Source organism: Pteronotus mesoamericanus, unplaced genomic scaffold, assembly GCF_021234165.1.
Source record: "Pteronotus mesoamericanus isolate MK-2021 breed Mesoamerican mustached bat unplaced genomic scaffold, CSHL_Meso_final contig_82, whole genome shotgun sequence".
NCBI lineage: Eukaryota > Metazoa > Chordata > Mammalia > Chiroptera > Mormoopidae > Pteronotus > Pteronotus mesoamericanus.
The window spans coordinates 6338657-6354718 of record NW_026555265.1 but is presented as its reverse complement, the minus strand read 5'-3'; the positions used below and the strand labels follow the sequence as shown (position 1 = coordinate 6354718).

The window sequence follows — 16062 nt, the reverse complement described above, 5'->3', positions numbered from 1 at the left end:
TGGTAGATGGATGACTAAATTAAGCCATTCAAGTACTTATTGGGCATCTGCTATATGCTAAAAATGCTATCTCAGGCACTGGGGACAGAAAAATAGACAAAATAGATAATCTTTCTGCCCTCCTGGATTTTACATCTAATGGGACTCCTCTAACCATATGTCTCTTCTGCAAATAAGGGGAATCACTGGATTGGTGACAGTGGGAGTCAGAGAAGGGCTGAAATGATGGGGAGTCAGTTGAGGCAGGTTTTGAAACATCCTCAAGCCATCTGGGAAGAAGCATAACCAACTACCAACCGTGTGGTTCGAACCAAACCAATGTACATTTTTTATAAGAATGGAAATGGAAGAAATGTAATTATATCCTATTTAAAATTTCTCCAACTCATGTTTTGATTTAGTTTCTCTATAGTTTTATTATGAAGCTCAACTTGAATTACTGAACTAAGAAGGAAGATATTTGGAGGCCACACTTTCAGACCCAAAGGCTACCTTCTCGGGGCCAAGACTGGGACAACCACCATCTCAGCTCCCTGAGTGAGAGGCAAAAACAACAGAGGGAAAAGGTTTGGGACACTTGGGTCCTCCTCCCTTCCAACATTAAATGATCTCTCCAAGGTCATTCACGGGATGTGAAACCCTACTAGAGGAGCACTAGAGGGTAAAGAATGGAAGGATAAGGTTTTCATTTTTTTCTCTATGTGACCTTAGTTAGGATATGAGAAACATTGAGGTCAGTAAGCCTGGATTAAACTCATAGATCTCCACTCATCTGTTTTGTGACCATGGGAGATTATGTCACTTACTGGAGTGTCAGTTTTTCTGTAAAATTAGTTATTATTATCTCCTTAACTTTACTCACAAGGTATTTGAGAATCTTAGTGAGATAACACATGGGAAGATGACTACTAAACATTAAAACATTAAGTATATTATAAACGCACATGATAAATCTTTTCTTAATTTATTAATTCTAATACATGATTATAATTTTTCATGGTACCATTATTTTTGACATACAGTGTGTGGAGGCTAAGTAAATACTTTCCCACCTTCAAATTTCTTCTAGCTAACAGAGACAGATTAATGGGAGAAAATCAAATTTTAATACATGCACACAGGGAATTCATACAAGCATGAAGATTCCAAAAACAGTGAGGTAATGTTGGGTATGTACAAGGTCTATTGAGAAGATATCCAGCCATGTAATATGAAAAAATTGAGACATTTATTGAAGAAGATACAAGATACAAGAAACATTGTACATAGGACAATGACATCTCAGTCCCCTTCAAAGTAGGCACTGTAGAACCTCATGCAGTTCTCTCAATTGCCATCTGCCGCCCTGTTGTATTTTCCTGAATCTCACCAACAGTCTGAAATCTCTTCCCTTTCAAAAGTGATTTTAGTTTTGGAAAAAGCCAGAAGTCACAGGGCACCAACTCTGGGCTTTAAAGGGGGCTGAGTCACCGGGAGGATATGCTTCGCCAAAAATCTCTGCACGAGTCATGATGCATGGGTGGGCGTGTTGTTGTGACAAAGCTGCCAATCACCAGTTGCCCATAGCTGTGGACTTCTGAATCATCTGAACAGTTTCTGTGAAGGAATGGTCAAGCTTAATGCAAAATTTGACATGGATTCGTTGCTCTACTTACTCAGTTATTTTGAATGCAATGGCCACGCAGTACACGTGCTCACTCAAAGGCATCTTCCATCGCCCCTGCCCCCCACCACTGACCAGTGTAGTGAAGTCATCATTGTTCACACATGCACACTCCAGTCTACTCTTCTTGGGTGTCAGGTTACATGCAATCTGTTGTCATGCAAACTAATTTTGTTATATTAACAATGGCTGGACTGTTTCCAGACAAACATTTGTGCCATTTTGGACATATGAGAAAAGTAGGGGAAAATGTTTAGATTTCAAAAGAGAAGCTGAACAATTTAGGGGTAGCTGAAAGAATGGCAAACAAATTGCTGCTAGTCAATTCAGAAACAATGGGACACAGAGGGAATCTAGTTAACAGGCCCCTGCTTGGAGCCTTACTGTCCACCAGACTTAACTAAATTTAGGCTAAGGTGAATATGCTAATATTTCCTTCCTGGAGCAGCTCTTGGGCAGGAAAAAGGGAGAAAATGGGGAAAATGTTCTGGCTCAGTATTTTGTTTATTAATAACCAACTTAAAATTAATATTCTAAGAGAGAGTTTTAGGGTGGCAAACATTGGTCTCTGTCAGGTGTATCATAGAGATAAAAAGAAAGCTCCAGAAGTAATTTACATGGGTTACATTTGAACTCTACCAATTCTTAACTGGGTGACCTTGATAAAACAACTTAACCTCTCTGTGCCCCAGTTTCTTTATTTATAAAATGAGGATAATGACAGAAATTACCTTGTAAGGGTTGTTCTAAGGATTCAATGTGTCCATAGTTGCAGTGCACTTAAAATTGTGTAGGGAGCTTAGCATTGGTTATATTAGCATTAGTTATATCTTATATTTCTTGTCAAAAGAGATATACTTTAAGACATTGATAAATTCTCTACTTAGGCAATAAGGATCCTTCCCTTAATGTGTGTTATGAAGGAGAATTATGTGTATTGTCTTTCTTATTTTGAGAGATAACCAAAACTAGAGGGAAACATATAACATGTAGTAATTCAGTTGTTGAACTGTTGAATAAAGCACCACAAATAAATTTGTCATCTAAAGGAATTCAAAAATTATTAGAAAGTAATTGTGCTTTTGCTGACCTATTTTAAGTGACAATCTGGCAGAGAAAAGAAAATGTAAGTATAGTTACTTTATGGGATAAAAATGAATGGAGAAGAGGTCTTCTGCCCATCAAACTTGCTGTGTGATACCCTACTGAGCTAATTATTCTCTAAGCTTGGAGTCAGGGGCATGGTCTCAGAGAGGGATGATGTATGAGCAGAGCTAGGCTCCTTTGTGTTCCCAACAGTCAAGGACACTGACAATATTCCACTAATGAAAATTTTGTTTGCCATTTCAATGTCAAGGTTAATCATTCATTTCAAGTTGATTTCTAGCCTTCATTAAATGCATTATGTCCAGGAGTGAATGATGATGTGTATGAATTATAAGGTATGTGTTACCTTCTTTGAGCCTTGTAGCAGCCTAGTTAGATAGGTGCTGCTAGTTTCATTTTCATTGATCTGTTTTGCCTGCGTGGTTAAGAGAGATGGAATAACTTGTCCAGTAGCACATAGCTAGTGGGTGAATAAGAGACAAATAAGATCATGATGGCATGAACTGTAAGCCTGCTGAGGGCAGGGAGAATGTAGAGGTCTACAGAGTTACCCTTGGTAACCAAAAGAGCCTTGGACACAATCTATGCTCAGTTCAGTTTCAAGTGAATGACTACAGTGGGAGTCGGAAGATGTGGCTTATGAATAAGGGAAAGATTATTAAATGTTGTGTTTTGTCATTTTAAAATATGGGGATGATAAAGACTGTCCATGTTTTATTTGTTTGACTGGAGGTCAGAAATATAAAATATGTAACTATGTAATTATCTTTTCAATGTGTATCTGGCAACTTTCTCCAAACTAATTAAAATTGTTTCCACCATGTTATCTTCAGAATTGTAGAGGGAAATTCTCAGATTGGGCAAAGAAAGCCTGAAAGTCAAGGTATTGTTACCCCTGAGATATTACCCTTTAAAATAACCTGACTGTGTTACCTAAATCATCAGTAGGCGGACTTAATCTCATTCCTGACCCCAAAATGCAAAGATATTGGAAGTGTCCTAGTAACCATGGGGGAAGACTTACAAGATTTAGTGGCCCAGGGAACACAGTTATAAATTCTGGATATTAAAAAATTAAATACTGCTTCTAATCTTAGTGACCCTGTACATAGGTTATACATAACTTCTCAAAGTTCCCCGTGCTTACCTCTTTTTCTCTTTGGGGAAATGGAATAAATGATGTTGATGAAGACTCAAAGGGCTAAACTACTAAAAAGCACTTGACAATAGCTGCCGAGTGCAAGGGAAAAAGTGAAGTCTTTGTTGTCTAATCACCATGTTCTTTTAATAGAAATCTAAAGACAGGAATGATGTCGCTCTCAGAACGCTGGCATTTATTGTTTCCATTTTGTTCCTTAAATACCTAACTTGATGCTGTCATGTCAAGACAGAGTGGAGAACTTCAAACAGCCCCTGTTACCTGCATTTTCATCTTTTCTCCCATCACCCCCTTCTACCTTATGACTGCTACATTTGTTACCTTCTGCATCAAAACGTCCTTATTTCTCATAATCTCACCGAAAAAAATCAGCACACTAAAAGATTAGAGAACATGGATCCTCTTTCTGGGGCTCGCATTATTTTATTTATTTATTTTTGTGGAGTGGAGGGGGACGGAGAGCTGCAATTTTGGAGAAATGTGTTAGATTTTGAAAGACTGAATTTATTTCTCTCTCCTATTATTATCTACACTGAACATATGTATTAAATTCTCAAACTCTGACTGAAGAACTTGTTTGAAACTCAAATTCTTGGGTTCTACTCATCAAGATTTCTCCTTCACATTCAGAGAAACCATCAGGAATGTACATTTTAAAAAGCATCTCAGAATAGTATGTATTTTCTTAAAACAACAACAACAAAACAACAACAGCAGCACACCAGCATCCTCTCTTTCACTCCCCTGGCATTTTCCAGTTTTCCAGATGCTTGTTGCGAGGTGGGTGGGAATGATTACTGCCATCTTGAGCATAAGAAAGAGACTCAGAGCTTAGCAATGACTTTCTCAAGACCCCACTGTACACCTACCTCTTGCCCATTTCTCTAGATTCCTCACCTTAGCTGACCTTTTCCTTTCTGGGTTTTGAAGTGAAAAAGGCAAGGAGCCTCCAAAGCCAGCTAGTACCGGCTGCCTTCCTCAGGAATGCCTGCCTTGTTCAAGTCTTCCGGTAGCCCAGGAAGAAAAATAATTTTATCCATGAAATGTGAACATTTCCATAACTGGATAGTGTTATCTTGATTTTAAGGGGTGATCCCCTTGCCCCATTCAGACACACTTTTGAAAATGCATTTACCTGTTTTGTTCTATATTGTTAAAGTCCCAGGTTCTCTGTCCTGATTCAGACACACTGAACTGCTGCAGGGGATGTGTGCTCCCCAGTGACAGTTAGGATCCCCCCCTCTCTGGCACCTTGATATTTAATTGCTATTTAATCCTCCCTCTAGCTGTCTGCTCCATAAACCCCGGACTGCCTATTTTATGCCCAGCTGTAGCATGAGAGGTCCAGGCCCCCAGACACAGTAGCGTTGTGTGACATAGTGCCTAAGCAACCTTACAAACCTTAATCATTCTCATTGCCTAAGTGGACTTCTGCTAGATCCACAAATTTGTGACTACATCTAGAGATTTCCTCGAGCCTCTCTTGGTCCCACATCCATTTTCAGCAGCTTCCAAGGCCTGCGTTTTTCTTGCCCTCTACCAGGGTGGTTCCAATATACACCTGTTTCTGCTTGGAAATCATCCATTTAATCTATGGGCACTACCCTTGACACTTAGCCAGGTTTCTGTGAAGAGGAGGCATTTAGGGATATTCGAAGACAAGTTGAAGTATAATTGACACCCACTTCTAGACTTTGGCATGAATGGAAGGTGACTACTCCTTTTGTATTTCCAAAATCTTTCATGCCTTTTAACCTGGGTGACATTCTCTCCTCTGCTGAATCTCCTGTAACATCCAGCAGCTGTCTCAAGCTCTCCTGGAGACCTGACTGAATTCCAAAGCTTGTTGACTGCCCTTGCCCATAGTCACCCTCTCTCACCTTATCTCCATTCTCCCTCATGCAGGGTGCTCACTTGGTCCCTCATTTTAGGGATTAAGCGTGCTTTGCAGCTTTCCACACAGAACCAATATACCGAGGCCTAAAGGAAGCGGAAACACTTTTCCTGTTCCAGAATGAGCTGGAGATGGGGCCCAACCTCGGGGCCCAACCTCAGGGCCCAAGAGGCGTTACTTTGTTTTTTTTTTTTTTCAGTGTCCACTGCCTTCCTTCCTAAACAGAGAATTATACCTGCTCCAGGTTACCGGAGAGGGGGCGGGCTGCCTTCTCTTAGCTCCCCCACCTCTAACCCCTTCTTTGCACAGACACTCGGGGTCCTTCAGCCGGCTTATGGTAGGGTTTTCCCTTGGGGGAGGGACTGGACAGAGCAGACCCGAGCTGCAGTTCCCTTGTTCTGCCTGAGAATTTCTCATCCAAACCTCAATCACGTAGGATTGCGTAGAGAGGAGAAAAGGGGAGAGACAGAAGACAGAGAAGGGGGAGAGGGGTGACAGAAAGGAGGAGGAGGGAGTCTGGGAGCAGAGGGCGCAAGGGAGGGGAGGAGGACCGGAGCACGGGCTCTTCCTGCGCTCCGGGAGCCCGGCCCCCACCTGGCTCCACCTGGGCGCTCTGGCGCTCTCCGGCGGGTGGGCTGGCGGCGCAGGAGGTACTCCCACCGCCACCCGCTCTTGGTCCCACCACCGTTTCGGCGGCGGTCGCCCCTGACTGGAGTTTCTAACGGAGCTAGCGCTCCAGCCCAGCGTGCAGAGCCGGCTGGGAGGCGGTGACACACTGGGGAGCTGGTTCGGCTGCACGCTCCCAGAGCCACAGCCCATGAATGGGAATCCAACCTGAGAGCCCCCTCCGGGGCCTGGGTCTGCAACGGAGCGCATCCCGCTAGCCAGTGGCTCTGAGCAGCCACCCGCGCAAGTTGAGCGAGTTGTCAGCAGCCCGCTCCTGTTTCCTGGCCTGTGGGGCCCCAGAGTCTGCAGCCGGCCCCGAGGACCCGGGTTGGACGCTCTGCTGCCTCCTGCCGTCTCCCCAGGCGGCCCAAGGGTCCCACCTGCGCCCTAGGCACCAGACCATGGTGGGCAGCTCCGGCCAGGAGCCGCAGCCACCTCCAGCCGACGTCGCCCGCAGCCAGCCCCTGCCCCACCCGAGCGGACACGCGGGTGTTCGCAGCGCGCTGGTCACTTCTTCCTCAGCCGGAATGGGTCGCGCAGGACTGAGTGATCGGCCTCGCGTCCGGCGGGTAATCCCCATCTGATCTGCTGCCTGTGAGCGATCGACTGCCGGGCGGCGCGAACCTGGGGGGCGGGCGGCGCGGAGATGACCTGATCCCGAGCACGCCAAAGCGCCCTCTCCTTCCTTTGCTCCCTCTTGAGCCTGTACGGAGACGGGCTCTGTGCTGCGGCCGGGGTGGACCATGGCGGGGAGCTCTAGTTAGAGGCGTGTGGGCGCCGCGCTGGAGAGGACACCTTCAGCATCGCTGCCTTTTTAGGGGGCTTATTTAAACTACTGAGTCATTCCAAATTTAGGATTCCCTAAATAATCACCAACTGTGCCCGTCTTCTGCAGAAAGCAAGCGGAAAGAGAAAGAGCACCTGCTCTTTGGGACCCTGGTATCCCCTGCACCCGCCTCCCGTGCGGGTTTCTCCCTGAGGGGTGCTTAGCCCTCGAGGATCTCCCTCCCTCCCTCCCTCCTCCGTTGCCAGTCCCTCATTCTTTCCCTCCTCCCCAGCTTCCTGCTCTCTTTGCAGTGCTGCTGGCGGGGAGTCGCGCTCCCTCGCCGCAGCTGGAAACAGCTGCGCCCACCCCACGCCCGTACCCTGACTCTGGCTAACCGCTCCCACTTCGCGCCTCTCGGAATCTGAGAACGCAGCCGGCGCGATGCAATCCGTAGACCTCACCCGGCCGGGAAGGACCGCCTAATCTCCAGAACTGCGGGCCGCAGGGAGTTAAATTGCTGCCTTCCTCTCCTTCTCTCCTGCGGTTGGTGGCTTGTTCTCTAAAGGAACATTTTATTCACTTTTTAGTATTTTCTACCGGGGACACGCTACCCGCCTTGGTCCAGACTCTGCTTTGTAAACGGGTTTTATATGCTGTATGTGTAGATATACTTTGGACACCTTACAACGCTTGCGCCTCTCCAACAGGGGCACGGCTTGTTGTTTTGGACATCCTTCTTCCCCTTCTACTTGGTACTCCGAAGGCAGTGTGACCAAACTCCCCACTGTCCCTTGGACGCCGATCGCCTTAGGGTGCAAGTTTGGGGTGCAAGAGCCTAGTTAACAGGAAGGCTTGGGAGCGCCCCGCCCCCGCCGCCAGCGGTTGGGGAAGTTTACATCTGGATTTTCACACATTTTGTCGCTGCCGCCTAGACTCTGACTAACCTTGTGGGCGCCGGGTTTTCAGAACTGCAGCCTTTTCAAATATTAGCACTGCCTCCCGCGCCTGCCCTGTCCCTCCAAGCCGCCGAGGTCCTGCCCTCGCCCCGGCGGAGAGCGATCCCGAGGGCGCAGTGGAGTCCGGGGCCTGTGGCCCTCGCTGAGCAGCTATGGCTGCGGCTATAGCCAGCTCCTTGATCCGGCAGAAGCGACAGGCGAGGGAGTCTAACAGCGACCGGGTGTCGGCCTCCAAGCGCCGCTCCAGCCCCAGCAAAGACGGGCGCTCCTTGTGCGAGAGGCACGTCCTCGGGGTATTCAGCAAAGTGCGCTTCTGCAGCGGCCGCAAGAGGCCAGTGAGGCGGAGACCAGGTCAGTAGAAGCCCTGACGATGGGCTCCCCAGAAGCTGACATCCCTTTACCCTTCCGCAAAACACCTGGGAGCGCCCAGGAAAGACAACCAGGATCTTCCCTTCCATTCTTCCCCCATCCCCTTCTTTCTTAATTTTGAGACATCTCGTTCAGTCACCCTCTGTCACTTTAAAGCTTCTTGTCCCATATTCTAGAAAACACTTTATACCTTGATGTAACTATGGTTTGTCTAGTATGAGAGTTACACGCATGGTGCTTCTAGTTCCATACAGCCTGTGGAGTCCTTGAAGGCAGTGACTACCTCATTCATTCTCTCTCTCTCCTACCTATTTGCCCATCATCAGTCCGTCCATCCATCCATCCGTCCATCCATCCATCCATCCATCCATCCATCCATCGCTTACATTACCTACTGAGGACCTAAATATAAGTAAACCATTTCTCTCTCTATCTCTCATATTAATAGTTCTTGACACATAATAGACACTGAGTAGACACCAACTTAAATGTATTTTCTTTTTCTAACTCTACTTCCACCTCCAGCAACACATGATATTGTATCGTTCAGCTCTTTCTATCAATTTCTCACCTCCCTAATTTCCCACATGCCCTTTCACTTCCTTTTATTAGAGACCTCCTTTCCCTATGTTCTATCTCAACTACTCTCATGGTTTCCAAGGGCTCTGCTCATTAACTTTTCTGTCCTGTTACTCCCATCCTTTGTACACGTACACTTACTTTTGGGACACTAAGGGAAACATACAGTATCTGCAGTTTGGCTTCAGGGAGGGTAAAGAAAACTTTAGACTTATTAGAGATTTTTTTTGGCATGGCCTTTCTGAAGCTGATTCTCTTATTTGGCCCTTAATTAAATGGCTGGTATATAATATGTGTGTGTTTACAAAGGGAAATTGGATCCCTTGAGTTTCAGAATGATTATTCCAGCTCAAGCCCGGCCAGTGTCCCAGCTTGAGGGAATGAAAGCAGAAATGCCGAGGTCTGTGCTTCCACCAGACTTTATTGATCCTCTGGCTGTGGTGGACAGTCATTTGCAATCTGCAGATACTCTGTCCTTACAGTGGACAACTGAAAGGAAATACTGTTTAGAAAGAAAGCCTTCATTCTGTGATTAGTTAGCTAGTTTAGGTACGCATCCTTGCAAATTGGTGATGTCTCCTGGGTTCCAGAAGTGAGGTCGCTGGGGTGAGGAAAACACTTGAAAAGTTTGGACAGTTGGGATTCAGAATAAATTGAGAAATTAGGGATTAATTCTTATGAAGAAGCCATCTCATCTTATTTTTCCATTGGGTTTCCGTGACATTATTTTTTTCATAGTGGGCTCATTTTCTTACTCTGTGATGTTTATAAAATAGTAAATTTCAGGAGTAAGCAAAAATCATTATGTTCCCAAGACAAGAGTTACTGAAGTCTCTGTTGTTTTGCATCCAATTAATACACCTGTTTATTTCATAAGGTGAAGATGTATGCGAAAACTAGAGTTATCTCGGCACAGTAAATAATTCACAGGAAGGGAGAATAAAATCCCTGGCATTATGCAGTGATCATTTGGGGGCCATCTTCTCTTAGGGCTTATGTAGTCTACAAGGAACTTCAAGCCTCTGAATTCAATGGGACTCTCGTATCTCGGTGTCTACCGTGTGTGCTTGCACTCCAGTTAGGATAATTATATGACATTTGTGATAAGATCCAACTCAGCCTCCTCAGTTCAAAACATGGTAATAAAAATGATAGGTGGATTATATTTATGAACGGATAACAAACTCACCTGATTTTTTGTTGAAGTTGATTTTCAGGGCTGAATTTTGCATAGGGAAATTGCTTCTTGTGGCTCTTTTCTTAGCACCTCATTACAAAGTAGAGAATTTGAGGGGATTGCTGAATTTATTGTTTTCTTGTGTTCATTTAATCTGCTCCTCTGTTTCATCTACTTAGTGTACATCTTGGCACAGAGGATTCTGACAGGTGACTTTCTTTAGCTGTAGTGTCACAGTAGTAATCTGGCAGATAGTTGACAATACTTATTAAGTAAGAGAAGCTCAGTGCAAGGGCAACATGCACGCATTTGCACACCAGGGACTTACGCTTGCTGAAGTTTAGCTTAGGAGAAGAATGGGAGGGTGGGGTATGGAAAAGCATTTAGGGAAGATGATAGTGTGATATTATCACTACTAACAAAGAAAAATAATTAATCTGTTGATTTGCTGTCAGCAACCATGATTCACATAGCATGGGATGAGCCTATTTATAGAAAGGTAGCATCTTCTACATCTCAATTTCAGAGAGAATTCTTTAACTGGATTGGGAGAAAGTTGCTAAACACCAAAAAGAAAAACTGAGGGAATCTGTTTTATAAGCATTTTGATGTTATATTCACTTAATATTTAAGTTATTCTTGACCTCACAAACCCTTCCAAACAAAATTCTTGTGAACTCCAAATTGAGTCCCATATCGTAAAGTGGTCATATTCCTTTGAGCAGAATTCCTGGGGAGTGAGGCTGAGACAAAAAGACTAAGTCCAGTATTGGATGGGAAAGGCCACGGTTGTATTTCTGACTTCAGGCCTGACACATTCAGTTCCTCTCAATCTCTTGTCTTAGCCTACCAAATTTTGGTACGTGTAATATCGAAACTTTATAAATGTGGTGGGAATACTGAAATTACAGGGTGAAGGTCTCAGATTTCAAAATCATGACATTGCAGAATGAAAATGTGAGAGTTGGTAGGGTGGACCTCAGATCACATAGTTCCAGGGCCATGGTTCACAACAGACACTTTGTGAATGGCATCCCAGAAGCACAATGTGATGGCTTATCCTGGGATTGTCCAGCCAAACGCTTACTTAGATGCGAAATTCAAGAGTCAGAGTGGGTGGTTTATACAAGGTTACACAGTTACATTGTGGCACACACAAAAAGTGGTATGAAGAACTAGGTGTCCTCTCTCAAAGGATGAAAACATTTTGGTGTTTTTTTTTTTGTTTTTGTTTTTTGTTTTACCATTTGGGATTATTTGTGTTGTTGTCATTATTATTTTGTAATCAGAATAGCAATAGGGCAGGATAGAGGAGGTAACTGGTCGGAGGCACAGGCTAAGTCAGGCAATTGGGTTCTAATTGACTATCCTATAGCTAGCTGCCCTGTAGGAGTAAATCCAGTTGTGAAGACGAACACACAGCACAGGGACAGTTAGCTCCCTGTGTATTGTGTGAACCGTAGCTCTTTGGAAATGAAATATGGGAAGACTTTAAACTGGCAAATTGGCTCAGGTCATTGAACCATAAAAAAAGTCTTAGAACATTTCTTTTAGAAGCATTCTTACAGTCATTATTTGAATTGTTATTTATGTGTAGAATACATGTATGAGCCAGACCTGCTAGAATATTTGCTTAAATGCTGATGCCACTTAATTTGCTATGTCTAGGCTATTAGTACATCTGTGTGAATTACATGGCTTATTCATTCCTATATTTGTTTTACTATTGAATAGAAATACTTGTATAAAATGTTGACTTCACAAGTATTTATGTTTTAAATCAGAAGTTACTATAGGTAAAGTTTAGCATTCACAATCAAAAAGGAAAAGGTGTTTATATTGTAGCACTTTTGAATGTTGGAGTGGACGTGAACCTTGGAAGTCATCCAGGGTCACTTTTTCATTTTTCAAATGAGTGCCTCTCTGGAAAGTAAAGAGTAACTTGATAAACCTAAATCTATGAATTTGAAGTGATTTTGTGTTTTTATTATTTTTAGATAAAATTTAATTCCTCCTCTGAAACCAGAGCATTAAAAAAATCAGCAATGAGGGAAAATTCCTTGCCTAAGTAAATTAGATTTATTTCATAGCTGTAATATTTGGTTTTATATGCCCCTCCCTTTTAAGAAATGATGCAGTTAGTTACACCAAGTAGATAGAATAAATTAAAGAAGTCATTATAATTTTTACTAAATTTTATTGCTTTTCATTGTCTATTTTTCTGAGTTCTTGTTTCTACTGTTATAAAAGTTGTGGTTATTCAAAATATTTCAGTATTCCTCCAAATTGTTTTGGTAGATATATAGTCCATAATGGCACACTCATTCAACATTTTATTATCAAACACATCCATTTCAGTAGATGAAGGAACATCGCAGAATATTGAAACTTCAAGAAGAAAACTGATGAAAATGAGGAAATGATGTTTACTCATATGACCTATGGAATGTAATTAGATTTTTATAAATTGAAGTAATTTTGGTTCATATATACATTAAGAATACATTCATATGACAAGTGCTATGTTACATGTATAGCAAGCACTTTTGTTTTCTCTTTTAAAAGTATGACTCATGTCTGAACTACAAAATCAGCCTAATTAAATATATTTGGCTTGATGTCTGTTAAAACAAAAACCAAAAACCAAAAAACAACACAAGCTTTTCTCTTCAGAAATCTACCCTGGGGTTTAAACTGATATTTTGCATGTGTTTTTTTAATCCTCTTTTTCCTACAGCAATTCATTTTCATCAACAAATTAAATTCTTATTGTGAGAACATTATAAAATAGCAGGTACTGTGATCTCTTGATTTCTTTCATCCTACAGAGATCTCATCAAGCCATAACTCAGGATTAAGTCTTTAAAGTTTTAATATTCTCAAACAGAATTAGAAAAACAATTTTCAGGAGATGAGGCAGTCTTTGTATTTGAGGAAGCAAGAGACATATTTTGGAAGATCTTTAGAAATTAAAGCTTTGTGTCATAGAATTATATTTTAAAAAATACTAGGCTTACTAGGTTTGCACCATTTGTATTTGTTATAGGTGAGAGCATATTTGTGTACAGGTATTGCATTCATTGTTGATTTGGTTTGGAAAATTTTTTAATAATGATTAATTTTTTCTTCTTCTGGGGTGCTTCATCATAATGTACATTAGCTGTTGTCTTTTCTTCCTAGACTTAATATATATTTTATGAAGACTCTGAAAGACAGCCTTGTTAGACATGGGGGGCCCGGTAATACACACTTTTGGATTCTATTAATGTCTTACCCATCACACTGCAGAGCTTTACTTGTTGCCCAAAGGAAGATGCGCCACATCTGAAAGGCTCCAATTCCAAGGCCACCTTCTAAGGATCTATGAGGTGGAGACTTAGATGCCAAATGTCTATAAATTAATCATATATAATGATAACTTTTAAATATAACGAACTACTATATGACTTCAGGATTTACAGATGCTTTACAACTTTTCCCTCTTTTATTTTTATTTTTTTATGTTTTTGTTGTAAAATTTTAAAGTAGAAAGACAGGTAGAGGTCTCCCGGCCAGAACTGAAGAAGCAGTCCTCAGGCTGGGTTGAACTGTGCTGGTGTCAGGCTCCCGGCCGGGATGTCTCTCTCTGCATGCCCGGGGCCTAAGAGCTATCAAGGGGTGCCACTTGGGGCACCTAAGCACTCCCTGCGAGACTTGGGTCCAGAGGGGCAGACGTTTTTGACTGTAAACATAAATAATTGCTTCATATGTTTTTGAATGTAAAGAAGTTAATATCAAGGTCAGAAAAGCCCTGTAGTGTTTTTTTTGTTTTTTGTTTTTTTTTAATTTACTTTTTAAGTGACAGCCTCAGTTTGCTGGTTCCTAAAGTGAAGATATTATCTGTAGCATTTAGTCAGGAAATGTCTCTGAGTAAGTTTGTCTAGCACACAATTCCAATGGGGGTGCAGAAGGCAGTTCCCACACCAAAGGAAATTCTCAAACGCCAGATGGGAGTCTTACAAAGAACTCAATTCTGACACTACATACCTGAGACAGTGTCAGATTCCACAGGTTCAAGGCTCACTCCCATGAGACAACTCTCCCTTCCCCAATTTAGACACCTTTTGCAAGTCCAAGTTGTCAGCTGTGCTTTTCACCAACCAAATTACTATAATTAGGACCCTTTCCTTAGACTTCAGAAGCCAGTTGCAAGTTCAGGTTGTTGCCTGTACTTCTGACCAGCTGGTTATAAATTAGAGGGTCCCATGACCCCCTCCTCAGGTTCAATTAGTTGGCTAGAGTGGCTCACAGAATTCAGACAGATTTTACTTGCTAGATCACTCCCTTACTGTAAAAGAATATAATTCAGGCACAGCCTGGTGGAAGAGATACTTAGGGCAAGGTATGGGGACAAGGTGCAGAGCTTCCAAGCCCTCTCCAGGAGCTCCGCTCTCTCCAAATCTCCCTGTGTTCACTGACCAGGAAGCTCTTTGAACCTGTCCTTTTTGGGTTTTTTACAGAGGCTTCATTCCACAAGCATGACGGAATTATTGGCCATGGGTAACTGATTCAACCTCCAACACTTCTCCCCTCTTTGAGCTGTGGGGTAGGACTGAAAGGTCCAACCTTCTCATCACTTGGTTGGTTCTCCTGGCAACCAGCCCCTATCCTTACTTAGTTTTGGTCCAAAAATCACTTCATTAACATAATAAACACATCCTTCCACTCTCATCACTTAGGAAATTCCAAGGGTTTTAGAACCTCTGTGCCAGAAACGGATGAAGGCCAAGTATATATTTCTTGTAAATCACATGAGGAAGTTATTTAAGTTGAGTTCTGAAGGATGAGGCAGACTAAGAGGATGGAAGGATGTTCAAGGCAGAAGAGAACAACTTGCATGAAGATCAATGTGAAAGTGAGCAGAGTTCTTTTGAAGCAGCTGAAAGTACAGATCTAATAATGAGGGCAATGGGTACAGGCGATGTTGAAAAGATTGCCAAGGGCAGGTTTGTTCAGGACCTTAGAGAGATTTCATATTTTAATCTGATCCCAAGAAGAGGTAGAAATAAGGGGTGATACAATGTGATTTGCATTTTTACACGGATGCTATGGCTTTGGAGAGAAGAATGGATTGCAAGGGAGCCAGAAGAGAAGCAAAGGAACCATAGGATTGGAGGACATCGGTCTGGGCCAGCTGTTCTCAAAGTGTGGTGCGGAGACCCTGGGAGCAACGTGCAAACCTTTTGGTGTGTCCACAAGATTAAAACTATTTTCATAATAACATTTAATAATAATACTAATTATTTGCCTTTTTTCACTTGCTCTGTCATAAATATTTATTAGAGTTTTCCAGCAACGCTCTGATATATCCACAATCATCTGAAAGAGCTATTAAGATTTTTCTTCCCTTGCAATTGTATATCAGGTTATATTTTCATACTTCAACCAAAACAACATATAGCGAGAGATTAAATGCAGAAGCAGGTTTGAGAATCCAGCTGATTTCTGTTAAGTCAGACATTAAAGAGATTTGCAAACATACAAACTACTTTTTCACTCATTTGTTTTTGTTTTGGAAAATAAAACATTTTGTTTCATTAAAATGTGCTATTTATATTAATATTTAATGGGCTTATTACTATTTTTATTGAGGTATAATTGGCATATTATATTAGCCTCAGGTGTACGATATAAGGATTTTGATATTTGTATATATTGCAAAATGATCACAATAAACCTCGTTAATA

At 42.4% G+C, this 16062-nt stretch overlaps 1 protein-coding gene across 2 annotated transcripts in view; it reads left to right on the top strand.

Annotated features, from left to right (window-relative positions):
* The window catches only part of FGF12 (fibroblast growth factor 12), a 492718-nt gene that overhangs the window by 241867 nt on the left and 234789 nt on the right, over positions 1-16062 (top strand). The window contains exon 1 of one of the 2 annotated variants that reach the window (XM_054585131.1): positions 8364-8562. The exons of the other annotated variant lie outside the window; for it this stretch is intronic. Within the exon in view, the coding sequence (XP_054441106.1) occupies positions 8364-8562 (199 nt within the window). Of the gene's footprint in view, positions 1-8363; positions 8563-16062 lie in introns of those variants that run through there. 2 annotated transcript variants of the gene reach the window in all.